Source organism: Strix uralensis, chromosome 5 (genome assembly GCF_047716275.1).
Source record: "Strix uralensis isolate ZFMK-TIS-50842 chromosome 5, bStrUra1, whole genome shotgun sequence".
NCBI classification, from domain to species: domain Eukaryota; kingdom Metazoa; phylum Chordata; class Aves; order Strigiformes; family Strigidae; genus Strix; species Strix uralensis.
The window spans coordinates 79,823,392-79,838,312 of NC_133976.1; the positions used below are offsets into that span (position 1 = coordinate 79,823,392).

General features: G+C 43.6%; 3 protein-coding genes across 6 annotated transcripts in view; 1 reads left to right on the plus strand and 2 right to left on the minus strand.

Moving 5' to 3' along the window:
• The window catches only part of SLC41A2 (solute carrier family 41 member 2), a 60,672-nt gene extending 59,252 nt beyond the window's left edge, over positions 1–1,420 (minus strand). Inside the window, exon 1 of the mRNA XM_074871893.1 lies at positions 1,342–1,420. The gene's annotated coding sequence lies outside the window, so the exon portion shown is untranslated. The remainder of the gene's footprint in view (positions 1–1,341) is intronic.
• Positions 1,421–3,981: 2,561 nt separating this feature from the next.
• NOPCHAP1 (NOP protein chaperone 1) lies at positions 3,982–11,422 on the plus strand. Of its 2 annotated transcripts, XM_074871895.1 has the most exons (5): positions 3,982–4,099; positions 5,375–5,461; positions 7,127–7,263; positions 8,884–8,977; positions 11,234–11,422. In XM_074871895.1, exons 1-5 carry the CDS (start codon positions 4,030–4,032, stop codon positions 11,251–11,253), a joined length of 408 nt encoding a protein of 135 aa, XP_074727996.1. In that variant the 5' UTR covers positions 3,982–4,029; the 3' UTR covers positions 11,254–11,422. The 2 variants fall into 2 exon arrangements, with proteins under 2 accessions (XP_074727996.1, XP_074727995.1); XM_074871894.1 differs by lacking the exon at positions 11,234–11,422 and having other exon boundaries at positions 8,884–9,543.
• The window catches only part of ALDH1L2 (aldehyde dehydrogenase 1 family member L2), a 35,554-nt gene continuing 31,252 nt past the window's right edge, over positions 10,620–14,921 (minus strand). For 2 of the 3 annotated variants that reach the window (XM_074871891.1, XM_074871889.1), the window contains 3 exons: positions 14,600–14,705; positions 13,275–13,474; positions 10,620–11,381 (listed from right to left, as the gene is read on the minus strand). In XM_074871891.1, the coding sequence (XP_074727992.1) occupies positions 11,326–11,381; positions 13,275–13,474; positions 14,600–14,705 (362 nt within the window). In that variant the 3' untranslated portion in view covers positions 10,620–11,325. Of the gene's footprint in view, positions 13,475–14,599; positions 14,706–14,921 lie in introns of all 3 variants that reach the window. The other variant, XM_074871890.1, reaches the window with a different exon arrangement.

A 14,921-nucleotide genomic window follows, 5' to 3' on the forward strand; every position in this document is an offset into this window, starting at 1 on the left:
GTTTTTTGCAGATAATATCCTAAGGTATTTGAAAAGAAAATGATACACTGTTATTTTTCCTTCTGAAGTGTCTACCAGTCATACTGTAGTGTCTGTGGCTCTAGTTTCTCAATCTCTTTAAGGCAGTATATGGAAGGAATGCTGCCAAAACAGGTCTTCCTACCTGCTCTTATCTTTTTACCAGCATTACTGAACTGGTCATCTTAGGATGTCTACTAAAGCCTGCTAGGACTACCTAGAAAAGACATATGAGCAGATTTTTTTCAGGTATTTATGTTTTGTTCCTGACACTAAGACTAAACAATTATTTAGTTTTATATGTTGTGTTTCTCAGAGCCTGGCTAATGTAGTGTGGTCTGTTAATTTAGGATTAAAGGTGAGTGAAGACATACAACTGCATCCTGGACAGCAGAGGGGAGGGGAAAGGAAATTGTTCACTGAAATTAAAGAAAGAGACACAGTTACAACTTGAACTTGATTGACGACAAAATAGAAAGTAGAGTAACTCACAAAAAGCTCATATGTTGTGGCAGAAAACTATGGAAAGAGCATAAGTGTACCATCACATGTTAATTACAACGCTTGTAAACAACAACAACAAAAAGATCATGGAAGCCTGTAGGTTTTCTGTTCGGGTACAGGTTCCATGCTTGTCTGGCAACTGCATCTGTGGTGGCAGATTCTGGCATGTTTTTATAGCTGCAAAGGTGGGAACAGAAATGCAAGTGCATCCAGATGTAGAGTGCCAGGGCATAAAGGGCCACTGGAAACGCCGGGGAGGTCTTGTGCAGGCACAGAGAAACCGAAGAAAAGGCTCGTTGTCCAGACTACCTGGAGCAGGGCAGGATTACGCGCCCGTGACGAGAGGAGCTGCGGGGGTTGGAGGAGCGCAGGGTGCCGGCGGCCTCACGCCCTTCGGCATCCTCGGGCCGGGCGCAGGACACCCGGGCGGGCCGCCGAGGAGCCGAGCCTGTCCCGGCGCCGGGGGCGGCTGCGAGGGCGGGCGGCCGCCTCGGTGCCCAGAGGACGGGAGGGAGCTGAGCCTTTACCCCACGCGGGGGAAGCCACGCGTGGGAGGAGGAGGAGGACGGGCGGGCGGCCCCGCCTGCCCCACAGCCCGCGGGCAGCCCCCGGCGCTCGGGGTGGGGCAGGCGCAGTGCTGCCGGGGGGCGCAGGGCGGCGCCGGGCAGCTCCGCCACGCGTGAGGAAACTTTCCCGCCCGCCGCCTCCCTCCTCCCCCCGGGGCGGCAGGTCGCCGGCCCGACCCGGACCCTCGACCCTCGCTAGCGCCACCCCCCCGCCCCGCTCCCGCCGCCCCCTCGGGCCGTGCCTTTTCCTCACCTGGGCCAGGGCGATGCCGGCAGCGGCCCGGGGTCCCGCTCCATCCCTGCGGCGGGGAGGGACCAGCCCGGCGGCGGTGACAGCTCCGAGCTAGGTGAGCGGCGCTGCCACTGAGCAGGCGCGGAAGCGGCGGGAGGGCGGGCGGCCCCCGCGATGATGTGGCCCGTGATGCGCAGCAGCCGCCGCCGGCACCGGCCGCCCTGACCCGGCGGCGGGCGGGGGAGGGGCCGAGCCGCCGCCAACCTTCGCCCCGCGCCGCTGAGGGGAGAGGACGGGACGGGGCGGGAAGGGCCGGGCCCGCGACCGCTCCCTCACAGCCCGGCCGCCCGTCACCCCGCCGCCTTGCGCTGAGGGGACCCGCGGGCTTCCCCCTCGGGCAGCCCCGGGCTTGGAGGCGGCCCGGGGCGAAGCTGCGCCCCTGCCTCGCTACCTCCGCGCGGGCCCGGCGGGTGCTCCGCAGCCTGGGCGAAACAAAAGGCTCCCGGGGAGCGGGGCTGGCCGCGGGGGCTCTCCCCTGCCCGGCGGTGGCGATGCTGGCAGCCGCTTTCTTGGCGACGTAGCACAAGAGTCACCGTTTTGTGCTGACTCCAGAATGTCAGCTACTAGGACATTCTTGTTCTTTCCTGCCACTGGGCTAAAAATAGCTTCCGCAGGAATCCCATTTTTTAAGTATTTGGGTCAGTTGGAATATTCATGTCCTTGCCCAGCTCGTCTGTATACCCTGCACGCCACACCGAGTGCTCACAGAGTCTGCGAGTAACGCCCGGGACATCAGCTGCCCGGGTCAGACTAAATCGGAGTCGAGGCCTTGCTGGGCCCTGTTAGTCCTCAAAACTCTTGTTTTGAGCCGCAGTTTATATTAATGCATTAAAATAGTCAAGCCAGCTAAATTTGTACAGTTATTATCGTTACTAGTATTATTCCTGAATTGTTGCTCAACACTTCAAAGAAGTGAGGATGCCTTAAGTGGAAAGGGAAGAAAGAGGAAGAAAAGAGAACTGTGATTTAATGATGGTGACAGCAGCCAAGTCTACAGCATCTCTTTTCCTTTCTGTGGACAGAACAAAAGACAGCATGGGCAAGTCACCAAGTGTCTGCTGTAAACTGGTGCTAGCTGCTGTGGGTACGTCTGGAAAAACAGAAACTTAAGCACAATATTTGCAGGACCGGGGCCAAAACAATCTGCACTACAATAGTGAAATATACAGCGTCAGCTTGAACTCTCAGTCGATACTGGATTAAGTGAATGAAGCAGCTCAAACCTCAGACATATTAATTCAGTGGTGAATGCTGTCTCAAGCCTGAATTTATTGGGAATTTGGGCTATGGATGCTGTTCTTCCCTTACCCTAGTAGCAACCATATATATCTGTGCCTCGTGTGTGCTCACGTTACGCAGTGTGGATACGTGGTTGGGCCACCTTGCAGCCAGATAAAGATCACATCTGCCTCTTGCCAACAGGTGAGACTATAAACCTGAGGTTTGGGAGTAGCACCTGAGGGTGCTATTTCTGGCTTTTTCTAATTGCTCGTCTGGTGATCTTGGGCAATCATTTCATTGCTCCCTATTACAGGTTTCTTGACGTATTCCACCCCTCCCTCCACCGAAATCACGTAACACCCATGGATGAAATATATTATTTGAGCTTCACGCTCTGTTATTTCGGGCTGTGTGCAATTGCAGAAAGACTCACTTTTTGTGGCCCAAGGCAAAAAACCTCAGTCCTTGAGATTTTTCAGTCATCAAAGCTAGCAATAGGATTTTTCTGGGAATTGGAAATTCTGAAGCACATTTGGGTAGAAAGGTGAAAACCAGGTAGCAAGTTCAGTGGAATGCTCCTGGTGCTGCAGGTGGCCTGGGAAAGTGACAGAGCTGGGCTTGGGCTTGGGCCAGCTTGGGCTGGTCCCTCTCAGGAAAACAGCAGCGCAGTCCCTTGCTTGAGGCCTCGCAGAAAGGTTTGCTTCTTGCTCCTTTGTATTTGTTAAATCTAAGATACTAGGATATGGTTGTTTGCTTTTTTTTCTTGTGTTTTTTGCAATGAGGGCAGATAAACACCACTTACCTGGTTACTACTTTTTCTCATTTTTGGCATGAACTTCCTGTCTCATCTCTTATGAACCATTCAGTTCTCTTTTTACAGTTTTCACGTTGTCTAGATTATAAACAGGGACAGAAACTGCAGAAGAAATCTTGAATAGCAGGTTGGTCTGCTATTGGACTTGACGATTGTATAAGCTTCTTTTCCAAAAGAGAATTAAAATTCCCTCAGGGTCTGCAATTTAATTTTAGGTGCATTTGTCAAATTCTGACAGTGAAAATGGGAAAGTTTTCATAGAAGAGCAGCTGCTGGCAGACACTCAAGTACCGTTATCTGCTTGCAGCTTAGTTCCATACTCTCGTTTCCCCTCCAAGTGATGGGATGGACTTTTAATGCCAAAGTGTTTAATAAAGATTCAAACCTTTTTTTTTTTTTTTTCCCCCTTTGTGACGTGAATTGTTTTCCTTTCTGCATGATTAACCCCAGATTTACAGAGTGTAGGCGTTTGTGCCGGTCACCTGGCGCAAGGAGCGGCGGTAGCGCCCGGGGAGCCCCTCACCCCGCGGGGCGGGCCTGGTCCTCCCGCCCTCCAGGGGGCGCCGCGTCGGGGCGAGGGCCGCTCTCGAAGCCGCTTCCGCTTCGGTCGGCGCATGGCGGGGGATGGCGGAGCGGCGGGCCCGGCCGCCTCTCGGGAGCTGCTGGCCGTGGGGCGCCGAGGGGGTGAGCGGCACTTCCGCGGGGGGAGCAGGGCCGGGGGGTGGCGGCGGGGGGACTCCTGCGGCCCAGAGGTGCGGCGCCGCTCTCCAGGCTGAGCTGGGCCTCCCGACCAGCCGCCGGGACCGGCGCTGCGGGGCTTAGCCCGTCCTCCCCCCCATCCCCGGCCGGGAGGTTGAGGAGGGGCGAGCCGGGGAGCGAGGGGTTTGGCCTGGCTAGTGGTGAGTCCCCGGCCTCGCCCGCCGGCGGGCTGCCTAAGGGAGGGGGCTCTTCAGGCCGCCTGGCTGCTAGTACTCCGCTTGTTATTTATTGCGTCTCGCGTGTTTTGAAGAGGTGCCGTTTCCTGGGCAGTGCGAAGGAAGTACAGGGAGGAAAAACCGAAAGCGAACGCTAAATTAGTATCGAGAGCGGTAACAACATTCCTATGAGGATCAAAATATGTGAAAAAGAAATAAAGCTCCGTTTTAGTTAATGGTAAAGGGCTGACAGCTGTGTCGGTGGTCATAATAACGAAGTTGTCTAATTAATGAAGTTTCCCTACATCATCTGGATTTTACGATGCTACTCTTGAAAATACTTACGTAGGTCATTAGCAGCACCGGGTGCGGCTTTCATTGAAGGGAGGGATGTAAATCAGTGTAACTAGCACGCGTTAGCTGTTCCCACAGCAAAACATCGCGAGTTTTATTGCAGGAAGTTTCTCTCTGCCTTGATACCTGTCACTGAATAAATCTTTGACAAAAGACTTTAAAAACAGTGGGAGCCTGTAAGAAGCGACCCACAGTGGTCCGTATAGCCCAGCAGTCTTTCTTGCAACAGCTGCCACAGCAGATGATAACTACAGAGAACTTGTTAGTTTAAGCACTGTGTGCTCCACAGTCTTGTAATGGCCCGGGGTGTGCGATTGTAGGGGCAGGGATGTTAGGGGGTAAATTCCTGCTCAGTCCTTTTAATATCTGATCCTGACTGCTGCCCTGAATTTGCCTAATTCTATGTTGAACCTGCTGATCTGTCTCCTTTCACAGCCACTTGTGCTAGCAAGTTTAGACATTAACTGCCTGCTACGTACAGAAATACGGCGATAACCACCCCAAACTGACATCACAAAACAGTATTTTCTGGAAAGCAGTGTGGAATTTCTGGAGGCAGAGACAGTTGAATCCTCATGTTTAGCCTTGTTGTGGAAAGATGGAAAAGTAGCAGCCAGAAGAGAGCCTCGTGGTTAAAATGTGGCATTTTTGGTTGCCACAGGTAAACATTCAAATACTTGTTTGTTTCCAGGGCTGGAAGAAACTTTGTTGATTAGTTCAAAATGTAGCAGCAAGGCGGCCACAACTTTACAGACAGTTAGGATGCCCAGGAGTAATGGTAAGTAGGACTTTGTTATTGGAACAGTGTCATGTAGTAGGTAACATCTTTGACATAACTTTTGCTTTCTTTGCATTGGTAAAGGAGGAGGAGACTCTTGTGTTCTGTTTCTACTCGTGCTAGGTCCTTCGTTTCAGTTGCACATCCTGCAGGTTAATCATGTGACTGCTGCTTCTGCAGAGCTAAATTTTGCCATGCTAGGCGTTACAGCTGTAAGTTTTAGGGACTTGGCTCTCCTTGCAGAAGTACTCGTGCTCTCTGCATACAGTGAATTCACTGGGTTGTACCTTCGGTCTTCATTTATTCAGATACTTTCAAATTGATGCAAGTTATGTAGATTGCTTTCAGAACTTTAATAAATGTGCTGGCAAAATTATTAAGCCAGATCATCTAACCATTCATTCATAACAAATTAATTTGAATGCATTAAGAAAACTTTTTTCCTTTAATTGAGCTATGTTCCTTCTTTCTTAGTCAAAGCTACACATAGATGGCTTTCTCTTCAGCGTAACTCCATGCATAAGAAGACATAGTGTAAAAATTGTTATTCTTTCAAAGTAGTGTATCTTCAGGAGTTTTTCTCCTCATGAAAACATACCAGAGTTCTTCAGTCTCAGACTGTTCTTTTCCAGTATAGAGTTGTTGCTTTTTTGCTGATCTGGGCTTCTTATCTCGTCTCAGAAGTAATTTCTGAGTATAAAATATTCGGTGTATAAAAGCATTTAATTTAAAATGGACTCTTGTTACATTATTGTGTTTTTATTTTGTGATTGAGCTGAGATTTAGAAAGTAACAGAAAAACCAATTTGTTATATCGAGTTCTTTCTTGGATAAAAGTCTCCACAAGATGACAGCGTTTCAAAGGTAGGTTATACCTGTTAGACTTCTGAGGAACTCACTCAGAATAGTACCTCTTACTTCATGGAGAATGAACACTAGTGATTGGCTCACCTGCATGTGTGGGGCAAAGATTATTTGAAGAAACTCTGGAGGCACGTGAAGATGTTCCCTTCCTCCATGGAAGGGAAATGGGTGTGATTCTCCTAGTGACACTGATTATCTTAAATTTGTTGGGAAGTCCCACTGAGCTTAGAGGGACATTTCTGTAGAGGATAAGTGCTTTATACTCAGCCTAGAGCATCGGTCTCTCTCCCACCATCTTAATTGCAGAGCCCCTTTTGATAGTTATGGTGAACTTTTTCTAGTGTAGCATGACACCTGTGGCATCTCTGCTACACCTGATTTTTCCATCTTCTTTGAGACCTTCAGTCTACAATAGGGAAGAAAGGAGGACATCATTACATTTCCATTGAAGATAATACCAATGTGAAAGTTTCTCAAGATGGGACTCGATACATATTTAAAACCATGGAATTTACAAGCAAGTTTTCTGTAAAGTAGTCGCATTTTGTTTTAAGAATCCGAATGGAATTGTTTGAAGTGACTTCTTGCACCACATGCTAATAGATTTGAGATATTTTTGCTGTTTATGTGTTGGGAAATTGAATTCTGTAATAAATCCTCCTACCAACACACTTAAATATGGTAGCTGGAAATTACAGTTGAAATGGAATCTGTTTAAATGCTCAGATTTCTGAGGTATAAATGTATAAACTAACGTGCATCTGTTTGTGTATATACATGTGATAATTATTTCTTTTTCAGTTTTGGACCGAGTACAGAGCTTTTTACCACAGATGGCCCATGCAAATGATGAGCTAAGAAGAAAAATGGTAACAGCACCAGCTCATCAGTTTGATATTGAAAATCTAGACAGTACAACAGAAAAAGTTATAGAAATGGTAAATGCCTGCTATATTTTCTTATTTTGTAAAGTAAATTTAGGTGTGATTAAAATAATTCTCTGATCTTAGAATGAGCTAATTTGATAGATAAGGCTATGTCTTTACCATCTTAGCGATCTACAAATTCAAAACAGTTGTAATAAAAATGCTTATTTGGTTAAAATTTACAACGTGGTTTTCATACTTGCAGAATTTAATCACTGAGGATGAAGTAGTTTAAGGCCAGAATAAGACATACTTTTGAATCAGCAACTCTGAATCAAAAGTAAGTGACAAACTGTAAATGTCTTGTGGGTGATTTGATTTAGAAACTGCACAATGTAAGGCACACGTTACAATATGCCATATAATAGTAAGGCATAACAGAAAGCTTTAGTGTAAGAGTAGTAACTGGCTTTCAGCTGTGCTTTGTAGGTATTTTTAGGACTGGCTATGGGTCTAGGGTTTAGAAAAGTTGTTAATGTTGTTGTGATCCTTTATGGCTGCTATTTCTCTATTGATTCACATTCACATCAATATTTTCTTTCCGTTTTTAACCGAAGTGCTGCAGCTACATGCTTGTGTAAGAAAATTGTAATATGAAGGTGATGTGATATGTGCACGTCCCAGACAAGTGCCTTCTGGCCTGCAGACCCACAGGTGAAAGGCAGAAATAAGGCAGCCCGAGGTTTGGTGTGTGAGCTGTCAGAACATTTATTGGCCACTGGCTGGGTTCAGAGTTCCTGTAGATTGTATCCAGCCTACACGCACTAGGTTGTCCAGTGCTGGTATATGCTGAAGAATTCCGAATGAATAGTGAGAAAACGAAGTGGATCATGAAAATAGTTTGTTTTAATATGCTGAAGTGGAGTGGGTAACTTGGATGGGATTTTAAAAAGATTTTTCATGTGACAGTGTCCAACAAGTGTCTTGGCTTTATAATAAACAAGCCAGGAGACCTAGTGATTAATAGCTTAATGCTATTTGCAAATCACTGAAGAAATTCATTTGCATTAAAATTCCTGTATTTTGCTTTACTGCATGCAAGAAGTTTTTGAGGTGAGAATTATCAGTTTAAGACAGGTATTTTCAGAGAGATAAACCTCAAAAATCGTGGCTCTTGCATATGGAAATATACGATCACTTTTACTTCAAAAAATGTCATGGTGGTTTAAATACTTGCTATTTTGCAGTAGTTGTAATGCCATGAACACTGCTAGGTTATAAGATATAAACTGTATTAATAAAGATATACAAATGTGTGTATGTATATGTCATGACCCCTTATATACTACATGGTTTCATTTGAATTCTTTACTGAAAATTAGTTTTGATGCCTTCTGCTCATAGTTTAAATATGTTATTTAGACTACCTAAGTTCAGCTATCAACTCATTTCTCTCTCTGATAATGATATAAAAATGGCCTTATATTTGTTGTAGGGCAATATAAATTACAATTTAAATATTTAAGAATTTGTTCATGATATTTGTCATAATCCTAGGAGAACGCAAAAGTCTTTCTAACAGTGGTTTTCTCATGGTAGTAGGCCGTTTCGTGTGTTTGCTTTATGTTTTACTCAAATGATAGAAGGGCTATAGTGATGTATAATGTGTTAACTAAGGACTTTTTTTTCCAGAATGTGGCTATAGTTGAACTGAGTGATTCTGATACAGATGAAGAGATACTAACTTCAGAAGATGACTCGGAATCTGAAGATGACCATATAACTGGTGAAGTGACTATAGACAACATTAAGTTTCCTAAACAAAAGGGGGAAAAGGGCAAAATAGAAATTTTGGACAGCAAAGTAAATGAGTAAATCCATTTTATTTTACTTTAAAAAAAAAAACAACTAAAACAAGCCAACAACAAACCCAAATTGTGTTTTCTTAATTTGAAGACTTGGCCCTTAAAAATACCTTGTTTCCCAGTGTAGCATCTCTCAGGATCATGTGAAATGCTATAGTTTACATGGTGGAGAATTCAGGATCCACTCATGGCCAAGGCAGGCTGGATTTCTGAAGAATTAAGTACGGTTTTATTCATCAAACAACGTGGAAGTGAGCTTCGTAGTAGGTTAGACTAAGAAAGCAGCTAGAATTTGGGGCACTTGGAGTAGTTAAAATTCTTATTCTGTTGCTTTGTTGAAAAAAGATTTTTATAGTGTGCTGGAAGAAGTTTTTGCTTCAAGGGCAGGAAAGAATTAACTAGGAAAAAAGCTTTGGTTTTTTATATTCCATGTCCTGTGAAGTGTTATGTACAATGTCTTCAATATTAAAGATTATCTCAAAGCACATTAGAGATCCGTCTACATTGTGTTTGTGGCAATAACTGTTGAACACTAAAGCAGTGGCCGAGGTCATTTCAAGGTGACTTAGCGTAGGTAAGGACAGGCATGACTTGAGAGTTCAGCAAAGGATTCCTTCCCCTTTATGCCTGCACTGAGCTCCCTGTCCTTACGGATAGGTTACTAGCTCATATCTGGAACATTTGTGGCTGTAGTACAGATACCCTCAGGACTTAAAGGGCTTTAAAGTGGCACTTCTTATCTCCCACTTTCCCTGCCACATTTCTGTCCTCTCCATTTAGTTAACAATTGTCACTGCCAAAAGAATAAAAAGGTGAATTTTCAGCTGGCCTGTATTTGCTTGAAACAGTTGTGAAACCAAAACCAGTGAAACTGTCTCATTCATACTTACCTCAGATTGGTCGAATACAATGATTTGGGCTGTTGTATTTACCTCATAGATCGGTTTGCATTTCAGAAGTATCCGTCATGCTCCTGGATGTTATAATTTCTTTCTTAAAGGAACTTTGTATTTTCTATACCATTAAAGTAAAATTTTCTATATTGTGTTTGCTCAAATATTAAACTTAACATCATGACTTGAAACCTGCAATTATTTACAGAATTTATTTTGAATCCCATACTTAAAGCCATAGTTTTAATACTGGTTTCTGTAATATTTGTGATAAGAAATAACAAGGATTCTGGTCTTTTTTTCCACAATGCTGCTGCTTAAAAATAGAATAGGGGCATGATTTACTGGGATTAACTGATTAAACTATAAAACATTTTAGCAAAGGGGAAGGATAGGAGTCAAAGAATGGGACTGCTACTTTTAATGGCAGCCCACAGATCAGATTAAGCTTTGGGTGGAGTGCACTCTCTTAAGAAGAGCAAGCAGTCTTAGTAGGCTTAGTTTCTTAGATAAGGTCTCAATATATGGAAAATTTCCTTCAAACTGAAGAAAGTTTGAAAGCCAACATCTTAGCTCAGTCATTTTACAGGATATTTTCCCATAGATTTAAAAAAAAATACGAAATACAAAGTAATAATTGTGCTGTATAAAACAGTAATAACAGTCCATGTGCACAGACACAAAAAGTGATTTTAATCCGTTAACGTAACCACCTTTCAAACTGCAGGCAGATCACACATTCCATATCAACAAAAGATAGAAAATATTTTCAGTAACTTTAGCTTGATATGCATAGTTTAACACCAATGTTGAACTCTGTATGTACTATACAAAGATCATAGTAAGTGCACTTTCTTGCATTGATTTACTTCTTATGGCACAAAGGTTTTCTGTACTGCTGAAGAATCACCAGAGCAGAATGTTTAATTGCTACCGTAAAACTTGAACTCTGGTTTACAGCAGAAATGGCATAATCAGTATATTTTAGTTCAACTTTAAGAGAAGCCTAATGACTAAGGATTTTAAATGATCATGTAAATAGTATGTTCACACAAATAAGAAGTAGGCATGTGAGAACTCTTCAGTTGTAATTAAAAAAATAAACCATGTTCTTGTTTTGGAGGGGGGGGATTGTGCTAACAACTGCTGCTGCTGCATAATTTAAATAACTCGGGTTAATTTCCAGATGCTTTTATCTGTCAGACTAAGATTTGGACCTGATTTATAGAAACTTATCCATGGAATGGGTGGGGATTTTTTCTGTTTGTTTTTTTTGCATTGCAGACAGCATATCCTGGGCATGACATGAAGTGCTTCATGGAGTCGCTACGATTCAAACTCTGCCAAAAGTTTACTTTCCAAGTGAAGCTGTTACTTTAATATTCCACAGTGATAGCCTTGGTTCTGAGATATTCATGAAGAGCTTCTTCACCTGTACAAGCACAATATTCACCAGTTAGAGTAGCAGCTAAATGAGAGAATGTTGTCAGAGACTGTAACTATTATTAAGAAAAAATTTAAAATGCTTTAGCCAATATTTGAGTCCTTAAGGAACAATGGAAACTAATTTACCCTCCCGCTGAGATTTACAGGACAGGTTTGACAAGAAGAGGCCAAACCCAACAGATGTGGAAAGAAAAAGGAGCTGGAATTTAACAGCCACCTGGGTGGGACTGAAGCAGCAGCAGCCTCTAGATGGCCAGAGGGGGCTCATAGTTGAATTCATGAACTTTGGTTTGTCTGTGTTAAAGTTCCTAGGTAAAGGAGCTGTGTAAAAATTGGTAATCTTTTTTTCCTGATACTATTACTCATTTTGGTTTCAGGAAATGTCTGATACTTGCTAGAGATTCTAAAGGCAAAAATCTGTTGTGTCACTGAAAATTTTTTTTCTTTCATTTTTCTTTGCCGCAAGGCTTGATCCGTCCAGGCTTGTAAAGTTTCTTTGACAGACTAGACTTCATTTTTAAAACTGGTTTTGAAAAGAAAAGATTTTTTTAATACCTGTTTCTCTGTGACTATCAGCAAATTTTGATGACATTTTAAGGCAAAAAAAAGCTTCCCATGCCCTTACGAGTTTAGAGGAGAAACCTAAGTTAGCATTCTTTCTGAGGGAAAGGAAAGAAGATTTTGATCGATACCTTTGCTGCTTGACAGCATTTTGCAGCCTGTATGCAGCTCTGGACAAGCTGTACTTTGCTCTGAGAAGAGTTGGAGAGGAATATTCCGCGTGCTGTAGCACTGTTTAGTAAATGTACAGGAAGGGCTCAACTGGAGGTATTGAGGCGGTAATATTGTAGGGATGGGAGAGGAACTAGATGGCTGTAATTGGAGGAATGTAGGAGATGCTGTGTGGTGCAGTCGACAGGCTGGAGGGAAGGGATGTGCCATCCAGAGGGACCTGGACAGGCTGGAGAGGTGGGACTGTGCAAACCTTATGGAGTTCAACAAGGCCAAGTGCAAGGTCCTGCACATGGGTCAGGGCAAATCCCCAGCACAAATACAGGCTGGGTGATGAGTGGATTGAAAGCAGCCCTGCGGAGAAGGACTTGGGGGTATTAGTGGATGGAAAACCGACTATGAGCCAGCAATGTGCGCTCACAGCCCAGAAAGCCAACTGTGTCCTGGGCTGCATCAAGGGAAGTGTGGCCAGCAGGGCGAGGGAGGAGATTCTTGCTCTTGTGAGACCCCACCTGCAGTGCTGTGTCCAGCTCTGGGGCCCCCAAAATCAGAAGGACACAGACCTACTTGAGCGAGTCCAGAGGAGGCCATGAAGATGATCAGGGGCTGGAGCACCTCCCCTGTGAGGACAGGCTGAGAGAGTTGGGGTTGTTCAGCCTGGAGAAGAGAAGGCTCCAGGGAGACCTTATAGCCTCCTTCAGTACTTAAAGGGGCTACAGGAAAGGTGGGGAGGGACTCTTGATCAGGGAGTGTAGTGATAGGACAAGGGGTGACAGTTTTAAGCTGAAAGAGGGTAGATTTAGATTAGATATAAGGAAGAAATGCTTTGCTGTGAGGGTGGTGAGACACTGGCACAGGCTGCCCAGAGAAGCTCTGGCTGCCCCCTCCCTGGCAGTGTTCAAGGCCAGGTTGGACGGGACTTTGAGCAACCTGGTCTAGTGGAAGGTGTCCCTGCCCATGGCGGGGGGGGGGGGGCTGGAACTAGATGATCTCTAAGGTCCCTTCCAACCTAAAACATTCTATGATTCTATGCAGGAAATGCATCCATAGCTCCTGTTTTACTAGACACACTGTACCACAGGTAAGGTTGTTTCTTCATTGATTTGGACTGTCAGATGAGAAATGAGGGAGGGAGAGAATAACTTACCTAAATCTTTTCCAAAGCCAGACTGCTTAAATCCACCAAATGGTGCTGCCACATCAGTTTTGTTGTATGTGTTAATAAAAACTGTTCCGGCTTCTAGCTTTTCGCTGATGTAGAGAGCTTTACTTATGTCTTTAGTGAAAACTCCTGAAGCCAAGCCATATTCTGTGGTATTTGCCCGTCGCAGCACTCCATCGACATCTCTAGAGGGGAAAGAAATTACTCAATTACAACTAGGTAAAATAAACGAGTGTTAGCAACCTTCCACCTGCAATGTCATTGAAGCACCTTTTTCCATGCTCTTTCTTCTCCAGTTAGCTTTTTTAAAGATAACTTGTTAAAGACTAATCTGTGTGTCAACCTGACAGATTTATGGAAATTCATACCCTTGATTCTAACTTGTAAAACTTGTAACCTTACATTTCAGTGGTTAAGATCTACACCAAGAAATGTGAAAAGTTACAGTACAACTTGGGGATTAGAGCAATACAAAACACTTGTAAAGCAGAGCTTGGCAGCAGATTATGAATCAGTTTGCTAAAGTTTTGGCCTGCTTTACAAGTTAATGGAGAATAAATATTGAAATTCAGGCCTCTATCAAGTCACAACTTTTCAGGCCATGTCCAGAGTGCTATTTTCTATTTACATCTTATCTCCATATAGCTTCAAAAATCCATAAAAATTTAAAACTCAATACAGTCCCTTATCACCATACATATAGATGTGAAAGGTTATCTATGTGGCTGGTTCTTAACTGTGTTATCAAACTGCAGAAAATGAAACCTGGTGGAAATAGTTATATGAAGTTTCTACACAGGGTTTTAATCTTATCTGTGTGTAAAATAATTCTTATGATTTGGAATGAAAGCTATTAAAACTGGCAGTCTACAAAATATACAGAGGCATTTTCATTTGAAACAGTAATGTGCCAGTGTTACACAATGCACAACAACGCTATGTGGTCTTTTGTGACAAAGAAAAATAAGTGATTCCACTGGAAAAAATACACATTTTGTAATTTGATCAAGCTGTTGCAATTACCACATCAACTTTAGCAAAAACATTTCACTGAATACTAAGTCTTAATTAAGAACTGGCACTTATGGTTGCATTCTATCCTGTCACACACTACTAATACCATTAGTTCTATGTCAACACAGAGCAGGATACCCCTTACTAAGACGGGTATTTTCTCAGAATTTAGCTGGAAGAGGATCTAGGGATTCAGACTGGTCTTACAAGATTTAACAAAATCATACTATGTACGCTGTCATTTCTACACTTATACTAAAAATGAGAAGGTTCCTAACAGTAACCGGAGAACATACCCATTTTTAAATTTAGATATCACCATCACAGGACCAAAGGACTCTTCCTGGGCAATATACATATGGTCTTCAACATCTGTGAAAACAGTGGGTTCCATGAAGAAACCTAAACAGAGGATAGAGCATCATTTAAGCATGGTGAAAATGCTTCATGGTTTGTATTGTCCGCGCCATCTCTTTTCCATACTTTGATACGTTGAGACTTGAAACAGAAAATACCAAGATTGATATTAATGAAGCATGAATGGAGATGCATGTGTGTAAGCACCATAGAAACAGTGGAAGAAAGGTTAAAAGAATGGCCTGTATTGATCAGAGCAAC